We start from the raw sequence: 19,074 nt of genomic DNA, 5'->3' as shown, positions 1-19,074 counted from the left end.
AATGATCACAGTCATCATGGGAAATTGGTACATGTGCATGACACATCTTAATTCTATTTATATCCCTTTTTTCTCCCCTCCCTCCATCTCTTGGTCCTCTCCCGTGCAAAAGATCTATCTCCCTGTTTCCTCTTATCTATCTTTTAGTTAGTTCTTTATTTATTCTTTGAGTTTCTCGTATAAGTTTCTCATATAAGAGAAACCATGCAACATTTAAGCTGTGTGTCTGCTTTATTTCATTTAACATTATGTTCTCAAGGCACACATTTTCCTACAAGTGGTTCAAATTTACCCTTCGTTATGGCAAAGTAGTATTCCATTTTATATAAATATCAGTGTCTTTATCCATTACATAATTTTAATGTTTGAGCTCTTCATTTACTTTCAGAATCCTCTGTTTATACTATGCCATTCTTATTTTGTGGGATATATTCTTTCATCTCTCTGAGGGTGTTATCTTTGTTATGTGTTATTTTTTCTTTTCCCTGTGCAGTGTAAGATTCACGCTTGCTTTTTCCTTTTGCTTATTTTGGATTCTGCTCTTCAGATAAGAGTCTGTTTTCAGGTGGCTGGAAACTGCCACCTGATCACTTTTAAGGAGATCTCTAAAAATGGGTTCTCCTGTGGGGTCAGAGGAGTTTTCTTCTAGGGTCTCTTTTACAGGATGTTCTTATCTAGTCCTTCCTTACAGAACTCTTGTACTGTTCAGCTACAGTTGCTAAACAAACAAACCCCGAATCTCTGGCCATATCTACCTTCTCAACCCCAAGATCCACACAACAGTGCTCCAGACACATAGACTTCCCCAGATGGGCTGGGCCTGTGCCTGTCCCAGGCTCTTGCACCTGCTGGCCCCTCTTCCTAGAATGCTCTTCTCTGGGCATCTCGAGGTCTCGCTCCCTTATATCTTGTTTTTAAACACTACCTGGTGTAAGAGGCTTCCCTTCAGTTGTTCTCCATCCTCCCACCCTCCATATATTTCTCTGTAGCACTCATCATCCCCACCAGGCTGTGTATTTGTTTGTCTGTGTCTTTCTTCTCTCCCTGGAATGTCAGCTTCTGGAAGGCAGGGGCTTTGTATATTCATAACCATACTCAAGACCTGGAACAAGGCTTGGTGCTTACTGGATGCTCAGTGCTAGTTGCTGACAAATTCAATAACAAACTGGTGATGCTGCTTTGATGCAAAATGTGTATCTTTAAGCAACTGGTCACCAAAGAAGGAGATACAAGTGTCTCTGCCATAACAGAATTCTAAATACAGTCCATTATCACTATTTATGATACTTAATGTCATCAGTCACTAAGATCACTAAATTGGTGAATGCAGAACTTTTGTCCCTAGGGGAAATACCTAGTTAGATCCTTTCAGATTCTGCTTGCAACATTCTTACTAACTCACCTTTCAGGATAGTGTTTCTGTTTAAAGACCCTCATTTAATACATGTTGCTGATGACCACCATCATGCTCACAGCCAGTGGCAGTGAACTTGGCCTGAATGAGCTCATCATCTCCATTGAGTTCATCGTTTCCATTGAGCTCCTCATCACTGTTGAGCTCATCATACCCTCCAGCACCCTTGGGCACTGTACAGCACTTTAGCTGTGGAGCTGGGGACAGCATTAAACAGAAAAAGCACTTACAAAACACATAAAACTGCAAAACAAGTGGCACATTCATTAGGCTACAGGAAAGACATTTGTTTACAGAATATCGAGAAGGACAAGAGGGGAGGACCAGGCCATGTTTGCCCTCAACTGAGCTACAAGTCAGCAACTTCTGTGTTTCCATACCTTGCATGTGTCTGTATCTGGCTGCAACAGCCCCTCGGGCACCCCGTCCCTTGGTTACCGATACATTTCAGCAAGTACGTGAATTTGCAAATACAAAATCTACACAATCGAGGTTCATGATAGAAACAGCTCTGTAATTTAAGGTAACTTCACATCTTTTCTTGTAACACATTCAGTGGCATTGTTGAAAACAGCAGGGAAATTAAAACTTATCTGCCAATTTCTATGCAAAACAGATGCCTTCAAGGAGCTCATGGTCCATTGGGGGCCACAACCAAGGGAGAAGAGAAATGGTAGGTGCTTGGCTCCAAGTCTGGCCACTGGGTCCTGAGGGATCCCTCAGATGGGAGGCTCTGGCCTTCTTATCCTGGGGTACACAGATGAGTGTTCTGGGGGACCATGGGGACTTCTAGGGAAAGTGACGTAGGCAGTCTCAAAGCCTGGGTCAGACTGCAGGGCACACAGAGGTGAGTAGAAATAACTGCTAAGTGGAGGACTGGGTTGGCTAAAGCCCAGGGCAGGACAACCTGGTCTGGTTAACTGTAGTATAATATTTCTATCCATCACCCTGGGGTTTAGAAAGACGACACTCAATGTCTCCTCAAGAACTTGGAGCCCAATGCACAGAGCCCCTCAGAAGCTGGCTCCCCATCGTCAAGGAGGAGGAAGAGAGAAACGCAGGTGCCCCAGGATGGGGAGGCTGTGGAGGTGAGCTTCCTGTCTTATCAGTTTGCCTAGGTGCACCCTGGGTGTCAAGTGGCCTGCCTTCTATCATGCCACTATCTCTGACAGGTATATTTTCCCATTGCATTTCCTCTTTGAGACATCATTTACATACAATAAGATGCACAGATTTTCAGTTCAAAGTTTGATGAGTTTTAACAAATGTCTGTATCCTGGGTACCAATGCCCCCATGGAGAAAGTTTTCATCAACCCTGAAAGCTCCCTAGTGCCCCCTACTGGTCGCCTCCTGCCGTGCACACTTGTAGGGGCAACCCTGGCTGTGATTTAACAGTGCGCCTCCTGCCTTGTTTTGAAGTCTGTAACTGGTCCCTCTCTATTGCTCAGTGATGGTTGGTTGTGTGGTTTCTCACCCACCGCTTGGTGGGCGTTTAGTTGACGGATGGAATTGTTCACTATATTTGGCCCTTATGGGCAAGGCTGCCAAGAACATATAAGTCTCTTTTCACTTATTTCTTCCAAGTAAATATCTTGGGAAGAAGTGCTGCGCCCCGGACAGGATGTTAAACTCCAGGCAGAGTCCCCTCGTTCCCTCCAGGGTCCACACAAAGCCTAACTTGCACCCCTAGAACATCACCCTGGGGAGAATGAGACATTTCTGCTCTCTCCCTGGTTCTCTGGAAAGCATTGCAGATTTGTCTTCTAGGAAAGGAAAGGGGAAGTGGCATTTTTAATGTCTGCTGACACCACGTGGTTGTTCCTTTCTCCTTGATGAGTGATGTAAACACCCCTACGGTTTATCTCATGCGGTTCTTCTTGTCCTTATTTTCCAAATGAGGAAACTGAGGCTCGGGAGATAAGTGCTTTCCCCATCCCACAGCTGGGGAGTGGCCAGCTGAGACTTGTTCCTGGCTCCGTCTGTCCCCGTGCATCTGCCGCTGTCACTTAGAATCACGGTCATCTTGTTCTGCAGTCCCACTGATGACGGCAGAGAGGGGGCCAGGGAGAGAGGAACCTCATAGGAGGTCAGAAATCGGGCTCAGCTGCTGGTGACGCTCAGGCACCCGCCTGTGCTTCCCAGGGTTGTCCTCATCATGGTGACGGGACCCTGTGGACGCTGTGGAAAGGAGGCCTGCCCCGGGCTGAGCTGGAGGTCATGGAGATGGAGAGCAAGCTCTCTGTGCCTGGGCTGCCACTCCTCACAGTGCTGTGCACCCCTGCTCCTGCTCCATCTCCATCTTTGTGTCTCTCTTTCTGTGCAGCCCTGGGTCCCTGACTCCACATGGATCTCTAGGGCCTGGGGACTTCGGCACCCCTTGTGACAGGGTGTGAGTCCTGATGCGTGGTGGTGTCTGTCTGTCTTTCTGTCTCCCTCACCCTTCTGTCATACTACTAAAACCCTGCCTACAGAAAGGAGACCCAAATGTTATGCTAAGTGAAGCAGCGATCACAAAAGGCCGCCATTGGCAAATTTCCATTCACAGGAAATGTCCAGAACTGTAGGGAAAGGAGACAGTGATTTCCAGGCCCAGGATCAAGGAAGGGAAAGGTGGGGTGATTGCTACAAGGTTTCTCTTTGATTCTGTGGATAGTTCTGGAAATGGCCATGGTGACAGTCACATCTGTCTGGAAAGATACTGAAAACTGTCAAATTATATACTGCACATGGGTGAATTGTACAGTGCAGATGTACAGATTCTATCTTGATATAACTGTTATAAGAAAAATAAGAAACAACCCTACTCACATCTAAGAAGCTTCACGTGGGCTAGAAACAGCCCTGGCTTTGGGACCCAGCACTAAACGCCATCCCGGCTCTGCTACTATGTGATATTGGGTAAGAAACTTCACTGCCTGGGCCTCAGACATCTCGCTTTTACAATGAGGTCACAGTGATTTCTTCAGTGCATCCCTAGGGTTTTCTAATGTGGTCCCCCCAGTGTTTGCAGGGCAGGGACAGGTCTTCCTACCCCCTGGATGGTTAACTTGTATTTTTCCTGCCTGGTAATTAATGTTTTACTTGCTAACTATTCAGCTATGCCCAGCAGAGGCCCATTACCGGGCTAATCATTGTCCAGAGTTAAGTTAGCGTCCCCTGGTTGAGCTGTCTGGCTGGACAGAGCGCCCCCTGCTGCAGATTCTGATGTGACAGGGCTGTTCTGGAGGCGCTCACCTGCATGCTAATTCGCAGCCAACCTCCCCCACTGCTCGCGTGACCTGTTTAATGAGTAGCTCCTGTGAGCGAAAGCTCATAGCCCAGGGAAACCCGTGAGCTCTGAGCCTTCTACCCACAGCCCGGCTATTCATCCCACCTCTGCTGTGGAAGGAGGGAGAGGGGACCGAGCCACCGTGGGGGGTGCGCTTACGCGTGCACTGCAAACAACACCTTATGTCGGGAGCGAAATGGCTTTTCTCCTACAATTATGCTCTAACCAGTTTTCCACATAATTGCATTGCTTCAGATGAACTGCAAATTTGCTCTACAACCAGTTTTCTGAGTAATTGTGTTTTCTCAGCAGGGGAGGTTGGGAATTTGGAGAACACCTGAACTTTATACGACAGCTTTGAAAAACTGAAGTCCTTTTGTCCCGTTGGGTAGCAGACCCCTGTCCAGTTCTCGTTCCCTTGTGCCAAGGGCTCCTGGCCCCTTCCTTCCCCTGCCAAGGCTGTGACGTTCTTCAAGCCCTGCCCTCCAGGGCACTGCAGGCTGCAGTGAGGGGGACGGAGAATTCACATGTGCACAGGATGAAGCCACCACCGGCTGGGCAGTGCCAGTGCCCTACCGAGCTAGGCTGCTGTCCCGGCTCCCATCCCAGGGTGCTGCTGCACAGGGCCCAGCTGGCCCGGCCCCAACTCTTTTTCTTTATGTTTTTCACCCTAAGTGCAGTACCTGTTTTGCACCTCTCCTTTAGAAGATGAGCTACAGGAAGGTAGAGGCCGGGCTTTCCTCCTGTCTTTTACCCTTTCCTCCTCTCATTTCTTTTCACCTCTGCAGGAGGGGTTTGAGGGGGATTCGTGGCAATGCATTGTGACACTGTCGCTTTATTTAAACATTTGCCGAAGCTTGGGTCACGTTTTGTATCCAGGGTGCATTGTGGCTCCTCGGCTCCTGTGTCAGCAGCCCAGAGTGAGCCACAGATGAACCTCTGTGTCCCTGAGGTGGGTGTCTGGGCCAGGGTGGATGTGGCAGCTGGAGACTGGTTGCATTCTCTTCGGCTCTCCCTTCAGGGCAAGGCCAGAAAGCTAGGCCTGCAGCTGTCTGAGGAGTCTGCTCGCTGCCTCCACTCCTCCTCAGCTGGCTGGTTCCCAAGCAGGGATTTGGGGACCTGCAGGGTGTGAGCCTGTGGGGAAGAGAGGTGCTGGGGCTGTGGGGAGTCCGTCCTGCTGGAATCGAGGAGGCTTCTCAGAGGAGGCGAAGACAGAGGCTGCAAGAAGTTCAAAGACTTGCCCGGCCACTTCTTTTTTGTTTAAAGTTATCATCCAGAATCTTGTGTGCATGTTGCCCCATGTGTTTATACCCTAACAATGCTAAATTTAATTAAAAGAGTACATGGACTGGGAATGTCGCTCAGTGGTGCCGCATCTGCCTGGCAAATACAAGGTCCTGAGTTCGATCCCCACTACCAGAGTAAAAAAAAAAAAATTAAGTGTAGTTAATCACTGTGCGTATTTACGGGGTACCATATGATAATTTGCTATCTCTAGTGATCAAATGAGGCCAATTAGCATTTCCATCTCCTCGAAATGTATCATTTTGACATGCTAGGACTTCAAACTGCTGCACCAGTTGTCTTGAAATACATCATAAATTGCTGTAGGCAGAGGTTAACTACTGTGCTCCAGAACTCTAGGACTAACTCTTGCTGTCTTAAAATTATTTCATGTGTTCACTTTTTCCATTTAAAGATGGCTCATAATTCTTTAAAAGACTCTTGTTAGTTGGTATCAAGTTATTAAAAATCCCTCTTACTTCCAAAGTTGAAGTTAAATCAGAATTAAATGATACCATTTATTTGTCCAAGAATTTGTCAGTGTATCCACTCACACCTCCACCACCCACCCACCTACCCACCCTTCCCTCCTGCTTTCCATCCATATTTTGTTCATCTCTCTACTCATCTGTCCATCTGTGTGCATCCGTCCATCCACCACCCACCTAACCATCTGTTCACCCATCGGTCCACATGCCCTTCTGTCCAGTTGTTCATCTCTACCTAGTCATCTGTCCTTCCAGGAGGTGAGCACTTACACGGGTCTAAATGGGCCTATTGTGGTCCCTCCTCGGAGCCACTGTTAGTGTTAGCGTGTGGCATTTTGGGAACTTGGGGCCGTGTGTCCTTCCCTTTACTGAAAGCCTCCGTGCCATTCATCCCCTCTCCTTCCCAGGAACGTGAGCCTTCTTTCAACAGCAACGTCGCAGCATTTGCGCTGAAGGCCAAGGTCATTTACCCCATCAATCAGAAGTTCCGGGTGAGACTCCAAGCTCCTTCTTGGAAATGCAGTTAACTGTGGAATCTCCTAGAGCTTGGGGTGGGGTAGAGGGGTTAAATGAGCGACTCTCAGTCCTAGTCAAGGGTTTTGTGGCAGGCCATTTTCCACAGAACCTTTAACAGGAACACACACTGGGACCCGCACTTCACTTAGCCGTGTGGTGGCCGATGAAGTGTATTTATACATCAGCAGCAGCCATTGTTGGGCCTGTTGGGCAGGCCTAGCAGGGGCTCTAGCGCTTCCTGCAGTGGGGAGAGCGTCAGCCCTCCCTGGAGTGCCTCAAGGTCTGGCAGATCCAACATGTGGTAAATCGGGCCATGTAGTCATGACCAAGGAACTTGGGCCCCCAGACCAGTAGACAGTGGTGCAGAGAGGGAGGAGTGGTTCAGCCCAGAAAACAAGGAACAAGGCTGTTGTTCTAGGCAGGGGGATGAGAGTCTGGGGAGACCAGAAATAGGCACGGCGAGAGAGTCTGGCTCAGACTGGGCAGCAGGGGACAAGGCTATGGCACTGGCAGCTGAGGGAGGGCGGAGGAGCCCCTGAACATGGCTCTGAAGGTGTCCCTGTGGGAGAAGGAGAGCAGGTGGCCGGGTCAGCAGTCTGGGGACAGACGCGAGGCACAGCTGGTGGGCAGGCTGCTGGGGAGAGGTCAGTCCAGCCGCTGGATGTTGGGCAGGGGATGTCGGGGACAGAGCAGGCGATGTTTTGAGGTAGAAGCCTGGGGCTGGCCTCATAGGACAAGAGCTGGGACGCAAGTCTGGAGCCTGGCTGTGGCTGTGATCCTGGGCCTTGAGCAGCCTGCTGCAGCCAGGCCCTGCCACCAGCTGTCACCATGCATCGCGGAGCAGCTGCGTCCCTGGGCTAACAGGCTGCTCCGCCTCCAGCCCCTGGCTGACGGCTCCTCCAACCCGTCCCTGCACGAGACCCTGAAGCCAGCGGCCCTGCCACACCAGCCGGGGGGACCCTCGCCATCCAGCAGCCTGGGCAGCCTGAGCCCAGCCGAGAAGGAAGACTGCAGCTCCTCCTGCAGCGCCCGCTCTGCTGCCAGTGAGGACAGACTGCTGTGCCGCGCCTTCCTGAGGGCAAACAGCTTCCCTGAGGTGCTGGCCTGCGAGAGGTAGGCACTGGGGCAATGAGGGGGGCGGCACAGGATTCAGAGTTCAGGGCAGACACAGAGGCCCAGAGGGGTTAAGCGAGTCCGCCAGGGACACACAGCGGCCAGTGTCAGAGCTGGGATCCCAGGCCCTCTGGTCGCTCACTGTGCACGCGGGGTTGACTGATGCTGGGCTGGCAGGGACGAGGGGACCTTGCTTATCGAGAGTGTGCTCTGGGCACTGCAACAGCAGCCAGCTGTGACGGGCACCTTGGAAGGCAGAGCTTGGCAGGAGCAGTGACCGCGTGAACTGAGGCCCAGGCCGCCCCGCTGCTGCTCACTGCTCTGCCCAGGGCAGCCTGGGCCGGGTTCTGTGGTCCATAAATAGGAACCAGTGAGTGTCCTCGGACAGCCCTGGGAGGTAGATGCCAGCAGTTCTCCCCACTTCACGATGGAAGCATGACACAGAGAGGCTGAGTGACTCCCCCAAAGACACACAGCAGAGAGGGAGGGAGTTTTGTTAAAACTCATCTCCAAAGATCGGTGCTCCAAAACACCGATCTTCAGCCTGGAGCAGTCCTTGGACCGCTCTGCTTTAAATTCCAGGAGCCTGGGCTGGATGGTCGAGGCCCAGCTCGGCTCAGGGCTGCAGAAGGGGTGGGTCCGCAGCTTTGAGTTCCATGCCGACCCCGAAAGTGGCCTAAGGGAGGGAGCCGTAGTGAAGGAGAGCTTCCGGGTGGGTGAATAGGCCCGCGCTGGCGTGTCATGGCTGCTCACGCTTGTCACCCCTGGGTGGGTGTGTCATCATTTAAAGTGAGTGTGACTCTCAGGGACGAAAGGTCCCAAAAGGCGACTGTGTGGCCATCACTTGACATCCCGGGTCCTCTGTTCCCTGAGTCAGTTTCCTCATCTGTGAAGTGGCACTGAGGGGACAGGTCTTAGGGACGTGGACGCTGACACCATTCTTGTTAGTCATTAGGGTATGTGCAGCAGCTCTCTGGCCTCCTTCCTGTCACCCTCGGGGGCTGTGAGGGCCGAGACACCCCGCGGTGCACTGAGCTCCCACCTCCCACTGACACACTGACCTTCCATACTCATTTTCCAGGGCTGGGACGGAAAACCCAGCTCCCAAAACTTAGAGAGACAGAGGTTTGTTCAGTTCAGTTTCCAGTGGATTCAGTCCCTGGCTGGCTCCAAGGCAGGACAGCTTGGTGGTGGAGTCTAGTGGAGGAAAGCGCCTCATGTCATGGTGGCCAGGATGTAGAAAGAGGAAGGAGGAGCCAGGGACAAGAATACTCCTTTCCCTCACCCCATCTACCAATAGTGTCATCTTTATCCTTCCAACCACTGCCACCAGTACCGCCATCTCCTCCCTTGCTCTCCACCATCATCACTTGCCCATTGCTGGGACAAAAATACCAAACATCCACAATTTAAAGGAGAAGTTTACTTGACTCTTGGTTTCAGAGGGTTTAGTCCATGGTGGTGTGGGGGCCTCCAAGGCAGAAACATATGATGGAAAAATTTGGCTGACGAAAGCCGCTCACATCATGGCATCCAGGAAGTAGAGAGAGACAAGGGAGGAGCCCAGACATGAATATAGCCTTTTGGGTCACATTCGCATAGACCCACTTCCTCCAGCCAGGCCGCAGCACCTCCTAACAGCACAGTCAGCCATGAACTCATCAATGGATGAATCCACTACGGAGCGTAGCACCCCACACCCCAGCCACCTTCGAAAAGCCCCACCTCTGAGCACAGGAGACCTTGGGGGCACATTCCAGACCTAAACCATGACACCATCTCTCCTGCTTCTTTGGCTCCTTCAGTGCAGACATCGAGCTATGTGTCTATAACCTTCACCTCAAAGACCTGCAGCGCTTGGATGCGGCGCTGAGGCAGGAGCAGCACTTGGTAGGTGGGGAACGTGGCTCTCTCTCCCTCTCCTGGGGTCAGGAACAGGGAGGCCTGGCTCTCTGTGTCCCTGAGCCCCAGAGGCCCTCAGGACACAGACTTGAGTGACGAGAAACAGTCTGGGGAAGGGTTGCGGCATCAGGCCTTGGACTGTGGCGCAAGGAGAGCAGGCCCGGCCTTTCTTTACCCAGAGTTGGGGCTGACAGAACGGTGACTGCCGCCCTCTGGCTGGAGACCAGAACTGTTCCAAAGAGAACAAAGCTTTTGAAAAAGAGTGAGAACCATACTAATCATATTGACGGGCACCCGTTTATTGAGTGCCTGCTGTGTGCCAGGCCCTGGAGGTATCCACAGGCCACCACATTGACCTCACCACAAGCCAGAGAGGCGGGAGCCGCCATTGTTAGTGGAGAAGACTGAGGCACAGAGAGGAAGACTTGCATAAAGTCAGAAAACCACAGATAGAGCCAGTGTCCTCTGAGTGAGTAATTGAGGACACGACATGGCACATGAGCATCAGGAGAACGGGATTCAGTGTCGGTGCGCCCGCTGTCTGAGCCAGTCTGCCAGGGTCTGAGCAACAGGAAGCCAGGGAGAGGCCCCGGCAGCCTTCGTACCAGGACTGACTGCAGGAGTTCCAAAGAGCAGTGTGTCCTCCCTGGGATGGGTTCTCTGAATGACTGGAGGAGGGTGGAGGCCTCCAGAGGCAGGACAGGGGACAGCCCTTTGGGAAGCGGAAAGGGACATGGAAACACAAGGCTCCCCTACAGCACCCTGGGCCGTAGACCAGAGGGAAGAGAACAGCAGGGGCACACCTAAGAGGAAGCAAACTCCAGGTAGCAGCAGGCCTGGCCTGCGGGCAGGTGCCTGTGTGTGAACCCACAGTAATGCCAGAATTCAAGGAACAGAGCTGAACCCTCCATGTCAGGCCTGCAGAGGTCCCCCGGCGAGTGTCACGTGCTGTTTCCGTGGGCCACAGCTGGTCTCCGTGGGGGTGGGGACCCTGGCTATTCTCAAAGGCTCCCTGCTCCCCGGGAGGACCGGGGACTTCTGTCCTCAGAACCCAGAACAGCTGGCCAGCAGAGGTCCTGGGGGGCCTCGGGGGCAGCCTGCTGTCACAGAGATGCCCACCGTCACGCCGCACCTGGGCAGGTGTGTGGCCTGCCATTCCTGCTGGGTGCAGTGACGTCAGGTCCTGCAGCACAGGGCTGGAGTTGACAACACCCCTTAGGCTTTTCCGACCCCCCCACCTCTGGGAGGGCCGTTCTTGGTCTCCATCGACAGAATTGGGAACCAGTGGCCTTGCACACAGTGGACAGCTGGTGAATACTTGATGAATAAATGTATGAGGAAAAGTAAAAGATTCTTTACCACCATCATTAAAATGCAACCCATGTAGGCTGTTATGCTGATGTGTAATCAAAGGTCTTCCCTGCTTCAAACTACAAAGGCGAATAAAATAAGTATATGCCAGGCGTGGCGGCGCCCACCTGTAATCGCAGCACTCGGGAGGCTGAGGCAGGAGGACTACTGTGAGTTCGAGACCAGCCTGGGCTACACAGTGAGTTCCAGATCAGTCTCAACTACATAGTGAGACCCTGTCTCAAAATAAAATAAGTATAAAAAATATATTACAGTAAATGACACATTGCCATGAATCCCCCTCAAAATCCTCCTCCTTCAAACACACTTATCCCACTGTTGCTGCCATTTTTCGGAAGCAGTTCTGGAAGACTTCTTTTGTGAGTGTCTTTATGAGGTGTGATCAAAACTACGGTGAATGCTGCTGGCCAGTGCTGAGAAAGACAGGCTTGGAAAAACTCGACGCTGAGTCCTCGTCCATCTTGTTCACTAGATCTGGCACTGAGCAACTCCTGGCTCCTCCCCAAAGTCAAATGAAAGGGAAATGTTTTGAATCCACTCAAGACATGAAGGCAGTCAGGACAGCGCAACTGAAGACACTCGCAGAACAGGACTCCAGAGCTGCTGCTGCCGGGATGAGTGTGTTTGAAGTAAGGGGGAGGATTTTGAAGAGGATTCATGGCAGTGTCTTTTACTGTAATAATTTATTTAAAACTTGAAACATTTTCCATATTTTTCAGTCACAACTTGTATATGAGGGAAGAGACAGAGGAGGGAGGAGGAGTGAGAAATAGGAAGGAAGTCACTGTTGTTTAAACCTTTCTCATCCTAACTTTCCCTTCTTAATGGTAGATGTTTATTCAGATTTTTAAAATGTGCCTCCTGGACCTTCTTCCGAAGAAGAAGTCAGATGATGAATTGCACCAAAAGATCCTTTCAGAACAAGAACATGTAAGTCATTACTCGGCATTGCAAAGTTGCCCATACAACACTTACACATAGTACATGTGATACTACAATACACAAGTATTTTTGCTTTCGTGTATAGGAATAGTTTATTACAGTGAGGGTTTGCAACATGATCTAATGATATATAAAAGCATGTATACAAACATATAAAGAAGAATGTGTAATGTTTAAAATGTGTAAATATTCAAAGTAGACAAAAGAGACAAAATGTTTGTCATAGGCGTTGCTGATCGACAGTCTCTGTGTTATTTCTACACAAGTTTGGGGCAATTTTAAGGATAAAATACATTCATGGATTATAACTGCTGCTACTCCTTTGTGTTCTCCTCTTTGTGGTCTTTCCTAGAAAAGACCCAGTTTCATACACAGCCCAGAGCTTGGAGGCAGCCCTGGTGCAGCTGGAATGCTGGCTCTATCTTTTTTTATTTCATGTTTGCAATACCCGATCCTTCTACTCATCCTGGGGAGCTTGGACATCTACAGATTATACCTGAATCATTTTATCCCCACCTGTGCTCCTGGCTGCCCCTGATCCCCAGTATCCAGATCCCCTTCCCACCTCCACAAAGTCTACCTCCTGTTTCCTATCATTTCTCTTTCATTTTGCTCTTTTATATTTCTTATACGTTGGGTTTCTCACTTGAGAGAAGCCAAGGAATATTTAACCTTCTGTGTCTGATTTATTTCACTTAGCATTATGGCCTTAAGAGCCATTCATTTTTCAACAAATGACTGACGTTTATCGTTCTTATGACTGGACAGAACTCTATTGTGTGTGTGTGTGTGTGTGTGTATAGCACATTTTCTGCATACATACAGGCTGCTCCCAAAAATAAGCTGTTGGCATGAACACGGGTATGCATGTCTTTTACAAGCTCTGGGATCCTAATGTTAGATTATGATCTGTGATAGCTGCTAATGTCCTTATCGCCACGGCCACCACCATAGTCCCGCCACCAGAATCATCATCATCATGATCTTCATCACCTTCACTGTGTTACCACCATCGTCACCGCGGCCACCGTCTTCACCATCCCTGTGTAGTTATCACTCTTCTCGTCACCGTCATCACTGGATCAGTAACTTTCCCATCGCTGGGGCAGAACATCCAACACCTACAATTTAAAGGGAAGGGTTACTCGGCTCGCGGTTTCGGAGGGTTTAATCCACAGCTGGCTCCAAAGCAAAAGCAGCACGGCAGAAGGGCCTGGCAGAGGAAAGATGCTCAACAGAAGGCAGGAAGCAGAGAGAACAAAGGAAGAAGCTGGGACAAGAACACGTCCCTCCGGGCCACACCGCAGGATCCACCTCCAGCCAGGCCCCAGGTCCTAACAGCACCTTCGGCTGTGAACTCGTGGGTGGACTAACCTCTAAGGACTATAGCACCCCATGGTCTGTCACCTCCCGTCGAGGTGATCATCTCTGATCACATGAGACTTTCGGGCACATTTTAGATCTAAAGCATCACAGCGATCATAATCTTCTTCATCAGCCCCACCACTGCCATCGTTTTCACTCCTCATCATCGTGGTCACTGCTACCCTCACCACCTCCATCTCCGTCATCCTGTTACTGCTGCTACCGCCTTCACCATCGTCGTCCTCCTCCTCACCCCCACCACCACGACGCTGGAGGTTGGCAGAGGTTTCTTCACCAAGATCCCGGATCCCGTGGGAAGGATCACTCCCTCCACCCCAGGGGGAGATGGCGCACACCACCCTCTCCGTCGCCGGCACCTCTGTCAGGACCCGCAGGCAATGCACACAGTGCCCGTGTACATGATTTAATTTCATGCCAGCCCTGTGAACGGCCATTATGATTTTCATTTAACAGCTAAAGAAACTGATGCTCGATGGGTTAAAGTGATTTTCCAAGGATAAAAACAATGATGATGTTGATGGTATTTGCAGTAACAATAGTGACAATGAAATAAGGTGCATATTACAGTGCCAGGAATAGATATGGAGTCTGCAGACCTCGGATCAAATCCCAGTCCCACCCCTGCCACCTCTTACAGTGCTCTTTGACTTTGCAGAGATATTTAATGCCGGGCTCTACTTCTAATCTACATCTCCAGCCCCGCCCCACCCCCTCTTCTTTAAAAATTTTGCAGCAGGATCTCAGGCTCTCACTAAATTGCCCAGGCTGAGCTCAACTTTGCGATCCTCCTACTTCTGCCTCCTGAGTAGCTGTGATCACAGGTTTGCATGACCATACCTGCCAGGTGACTTGATAGTAATTGTGGCTACTGTTTTCTAGGCAGTCTAGCCAAGTGCTTTAAGTGCATAATTCCATTTAATGCCCTCAACATTCTTGGAACTTCTGGAAAAGGACAAGAAACGGTGAGAAATGTCAGCTGCTCGTAAAAAGGGAAGTAGTATGATGCAGAATTTTAAAGAGTAGGACAAGCCTAGTACTGCTCTTTCTGCCCGAGAGTCTTAGGACACAATATCTGAACTTGCCATTTATCTTGGTCCCATCAGGAAAAAGCCATCCCTTACCTCTTGCAGAGCTGTTGTGAGGATTAGAACCACATATGCCCTCAGTGTAGGCTCAGTAGCAGCTTTTATCCATGTCCCTACTGAAGCTGCCTGCGACTGCACAGGTTATGTGACAGTGACAACAGTTCTGGAGCAGAGAGATCTGCCTCCTGCCCTGGATGTTGGGTTTGAAGGATGACAGAGGACTCCCACATTTTTTCCCAAGTTCAGAGTTCATTGAGAGACAGAGTCGAGGAGACAGACAGAAAAATGTAGCTTTATTATTGAGAGTAGCTCAAGACACAGTAATCATGGAGGTCTTTCTCATACTAAATTGCAGAATTGCTTCAGCTTCTTGCCTTGCACCTGTGAAACTGAGCCCCCTCAGCCTTCTGCCGTTGGAAGCAGGGCCTCTGCTACCTTGCTCCCTCTGGGCTGGACCACACCAAAACAGTGAGCTGTCCTGAGTGGTGCATCCCAAAAAGGAAGCAGAAGTTAAACCACTGTGCTCACTTCCTGTTCTTAAACCCACCCACCATGTACACATCACTTCCTCCCCTGAGGTATAGCATATAACCCTTCCATATGGAAGGCAGGTGTGTAGGGAAGAAACTTTTCCCTCCCAACCCCATAGGAGTCATGACATTTTCTAGGACTTGTAATGATTGAAAGATGTGATTTCATTATCTTTTAAGTGTGGCCTAGTCTTTTTGAGAGAGGAGTATAGCACAAAATAATCCTTTATTCTTAAGTTTCTGTGTTTAATGAGGAAAGTAAATTTGAACCAATCCAACCTTAAGCAAGGCAGCTCCTATTGCATTTAGTTACTGTTACAAAAAATTTGCTGATAATGTGGGAAAAACGAAAGCGTGTGTTTTTCTAGAATTTAAAATGTGGCAGATTTTGTTTATTTGATTTCCTTTCTTCCTCCCAGGATTTGGAGGAATTAGAGAAGGGACTTCAGATCAAGCTGTCAAACACGGAAGTGCTGGGCACCAGCGACTCGGAGTACATCACGCTGGCAGATGTGGAGAAGAAGGAGAGGGGGTACTCGGAGCAGCTCGTGGACAACGTAGGCGATGTCCTTTCTCTCTGGGCCAGTGACATTGGCACGATTAAAGAGGTGGTACTTAGGAGACTGTTGAGAGCGCAGATTCCCTGTTGCGTTCTCCCCCAGAGGCAGGGATCCGGCTTCTGTAGCTAAGCCATAGAGAAAGTGTAATTAGGGAGCAAAGATTTACAGTAGTGGGTTGTTTTGGTCTTCATTTAAATTTTAGGTTGATCTTTTTATCATGCAAAGCAAAGCTTGCTACGACCCTCAATGTCACGAGCCACCCACTTTCAAACTTAAAGCATCATAAAAAGCATGTTTTAAATTGCAGAGAGGATGGATTCTCTGAGACCCCGGCCACAGACTGCGTATTAAACAGGCACTGCCTTGGCGCACACTCTTGGCCATTCATTGTGCTGGGCGAGGGGCGTTCAACCTTCATTGTTTAGTGGCTCTGTCCTGGAGGTGCCAGGCCAGGCCCTCTGCTGCTCCGGAGTAGGTGAGGTCTCCTGGGATTGTGGTGCCCGGGCATGTGGGAGAGGAACAAGGCACAGTGGAGAGAGGACTGCTTCCCCTCATTGAGGAAGGGACCCCCGACAGGCCAGGTGGGGAGGGCCGATGCTGGCCAGTAGGTAGCAGATGGGAGCCAGGGAGGCAGCAAGCTCAAGAGAAAGCCAGAGAGATCCAGTCAAGCTTCTCATCTCACACCCGAAAGAAGGTGGGCATCACAGGTTTAAGGCAGGGGTGGCTCGGCCCAGCTTCCATGTTAGAGGGACTCCTGGGCTCTGCACAGAGGACCATTAAGTGCTGCTGGACAAACCCAGTTTGAGCAGGAACTTCCAGAAGGCAACTACAGCAGGGAGGAAGAGGAAGGAAAAGCTCAAGAGCTGACATGGTGCTATGCATGGGACAGTGGGTGGCAGGAAGAGGAGAGAGAGGGTCAGCACTGCCAATAAAGGGTCAGGATGAGCAACAAGCTGGGAGGCTGATGGGAGGTCTGGCTTTCATGCCTTAAGGGGAGCGGTCTGGCGGAAGAGGGTCCCCACTGAGGCCTGGGGGACAGGATGTGGGGCACGGGGAGTCCCTGGACTGGGGAGCCAGGAAGAGATGGCTGAGGGGCAGCACTTAGCCTGGCTTCCTGTGACTCCCAGAACTGTGGAACAGCAGGGCGAGGGCTCACATTTCACAAGACCTGCAAGTGCCAGTGGCCTCCCAGGACTGGCTCTGGCCTGAGCATAGCCCCAAATCTCAGATCCTGCCAGGAGGTCAGAGGAGGAGCTGAGGAGGATCAAGGCAGAGAAGCAGAGAAGGAACTGCCTGGGGCTTGGCAGAGAAAGAGAAAGCCCCAGCCATTATGTGCAGGGAATGGAGCACTTGAGATGGGGTGGGCAGCCTGGCCCCTGTGGCTGTAAGGAGGAGACAGAGGTCGTGGGACATGGAACTGTGGGTCTGGGTATGCAGGGGCTGGCATTCTCTTGCACAAGCTATTGGAGAGAGAGCATGAGGGTGCTGAGGTGCTAAAGTCTCTCTTGAGGGGACAGAAGGAAGGGCTGGGCGGCAGCAGAGTCAGGTGTTGGGCTGCAGTGAGGCCCTCAAGGTAGGCACTGCCCATTCCCAAGGCTCCACTCTGTCCTGACAGGGCTGGAGGGATTCAGCACTCTGGGCCGATGTGTCGTGACCTTTGGCCACAGAAACAAGGTCAGCGCGACTTTCTAGTGCCACTAACTCCTGCCCCCTCCCTTGCCCTTCTAGCAAGAACGGTCAGTATTTGGTATCCGAGAATCCAAGCAAAAGTGAAGAAAATCTGAGCCATGGACCTGAGGCAAATCCTGTGTCTTTGTCACCTTCCTGTCACTGAGAAGACTTAATACTCAGCACCACAATTTATAGAAGAGGCTAATTTTGGCTCAGAGTTACAGTCCCTGGTCAGCTGGCTCCTCGGCAAGAGTCCTGGCACAGGGGCCTGGTGGAGCAGAGCTGCTCACACCATGGGGGACAGGAAGCTGAGAGAAGGGAAGCACTGAGAGAGAGATAAATCCGCCTGGGCCAAGCCCCAGTAACAGCCTCTTCCCACCAGGCCCCACCTCCCACAGCACACTCAGCCCCGGAACTCAGCGGTGGCTCCATCCCCCAGTGAGTACAGCACCCCCGTGATCCACCCTGCAGAAAGCCCCAGCTCTGAGCGTTTGGGGCTCATAACAGATCTAAGCCAGAACCTCCTGCCTCTTGCTGGCCCCAGCCCTATGGCCCGTGAGCCTCCTCCATGATCTCCCCACACCATTTTATCTGGGCACAGCCTGGCCCACTCCCGAGCCTCGTCAACAGTTGTTAACTTTCCTGTATTTTTGTAAAACACAGTGCCCAGGGGCTGCAGTGCCACAAATTAAAGCACCCAGGGGTGTAAGCTCCAGAAAAAAATGGAAGAAAGGAAACGATTTTAAAAGCCAGGTGTTTTCACAGCGTCATCTCTGCCGTACTCCTTTGCACGCTCAGGACAACAACTACTATTCAGTGGCCATTGGTGCCTTGATTTCTAGGCCTGGCTCAGTCCCTTTCAGAGACCCTGAAGTTTCCAGCACAGTCACAGTCCATGTGCCCAGGCGGTAGTCAAGGCCTACATAAGGGTCCTCAAGCCGGGGTGAGTTCCTAGTTTTCCTTCCGGAGCAGCGGGGCACTGCTGCTTGCTGAAAAGCCATCTCTAAACCTAAACTCCAAACCTGGTGGCCAGGGAGTGCCCTCTCTGTAGAATGCAGTTGTTGCCAAAATAAACTGTGGATGCTTCAGGGCTGTGGGATGCTTCAGAGGCTCTGTTTGCCATCAGGAAGGAATTGTGATTCCCGAGCACAAGCCACATAGCTTTCTTAAATAAGTCTTCTCCCCTGACTCTTGCCTCTCATGTTCGTTTCACAGATGGAAGCCTTCTGGAAACAGATGGAAAACATCCAGCACTTTCTTGTGGACCAATTTAAATGTTCCAGCGCCAAGGCACGGCAGCTCACGATGACTCTGACGGAAAGAATGGCTGTGGCCGAAGAGCTCCTGCGCCAGTCTCAGGATCTGCAGACTCTGGTAAAGCTGGAGGGCTGGGAGGGAGGGAGGAGGCTTCTGGGCCAGAGGAGGGGAAGGCTGAGGCCTGAAGCACCTTGGAGGTCTTTAAGTCACACACCTTCCTGTGGTGGATGAGCGGGAATCCACCATTCACCACCCATGCATGTACCTCCACACCCACCCAGCCATC

At 50.9% G+C, this 19,074-nt stretch overlaps 1 protein-coding gene across 6 annotated transcripts in view; it reads left to right on the top strand.

Moving 5' to 3' along the window:
• Positions 1–1,262: 1,262 nt before the first annotated feature.
• The window catches only part of LOC104874729 (ellis-van Creveld syndrome protein), a 33,934-nt gene continuing 16,122 nt past the window's right edge, over positions 1,263–19,074 (top strand). For 2 of the 6 annotated variants that reach the window (XM_033758776.1, XM_033758778.1), the window contains exons 1-8: positions 1,265–2,087; positions 2,374–2,502; positions 6,863–6,946; positions 7,852–8,084; positions 11,830–11,986; positions 12,189–12,287; positions 15,720–15,857; positions 18,747–18,905. In XM_033758776.1, the coding sequence (XP_033614667.1) occupies positions 2,031–2,087; positions 2,374–2,502; positions 6,863–6,946; positions 7,852–8,084; positions 11,830–11,986; positions 12,189–12,287; positions 15,720–15,857; positions 18,747–18,905 (1,056 nt within the window). In that variant the 5' untranslated portion in view covers positions 1,265–2,030. Of the gene's footprint in view, positions 2,088–2,373; positions 2,503–5,053; positions 5,407–6,862; positions 6,947–7,851; positions 8,085–9,889; positions 9,975–11,829; positions 11,987–12,188; positions 12,288–15,719; positions 15,858–18,746; positions 18,906–19,074 lie in introns of those variants that run through there. The other 4 variants (XM_033758777.1, XM_033758779.1, XM_019210266.2 and 1 more) reach the window with 4 other exon arrangements.

The sequence above is a fragment of the Fukomys damarensis genome, unplaced genomic scaffold, assembly GCF_012274545.1.
Source record: "Fukomys damarensis isolate Sample0158 unplaced genomic scaffold, DMR_v1.0_HiC HiC_scaffold_35, whole genome shotgun sequence".
Lineage (NCBI taxonomy): Eukaryota > Metazoa > Chordata > Mammalia > Rodentia > Bathyergidae > Fukomys > Fukomys damarensis.
The sequence above is the reverse complement of the archived record's forward strand: the minus strand, read 5'-3'. Positions and strand labels throughout refer to the sequence as shown.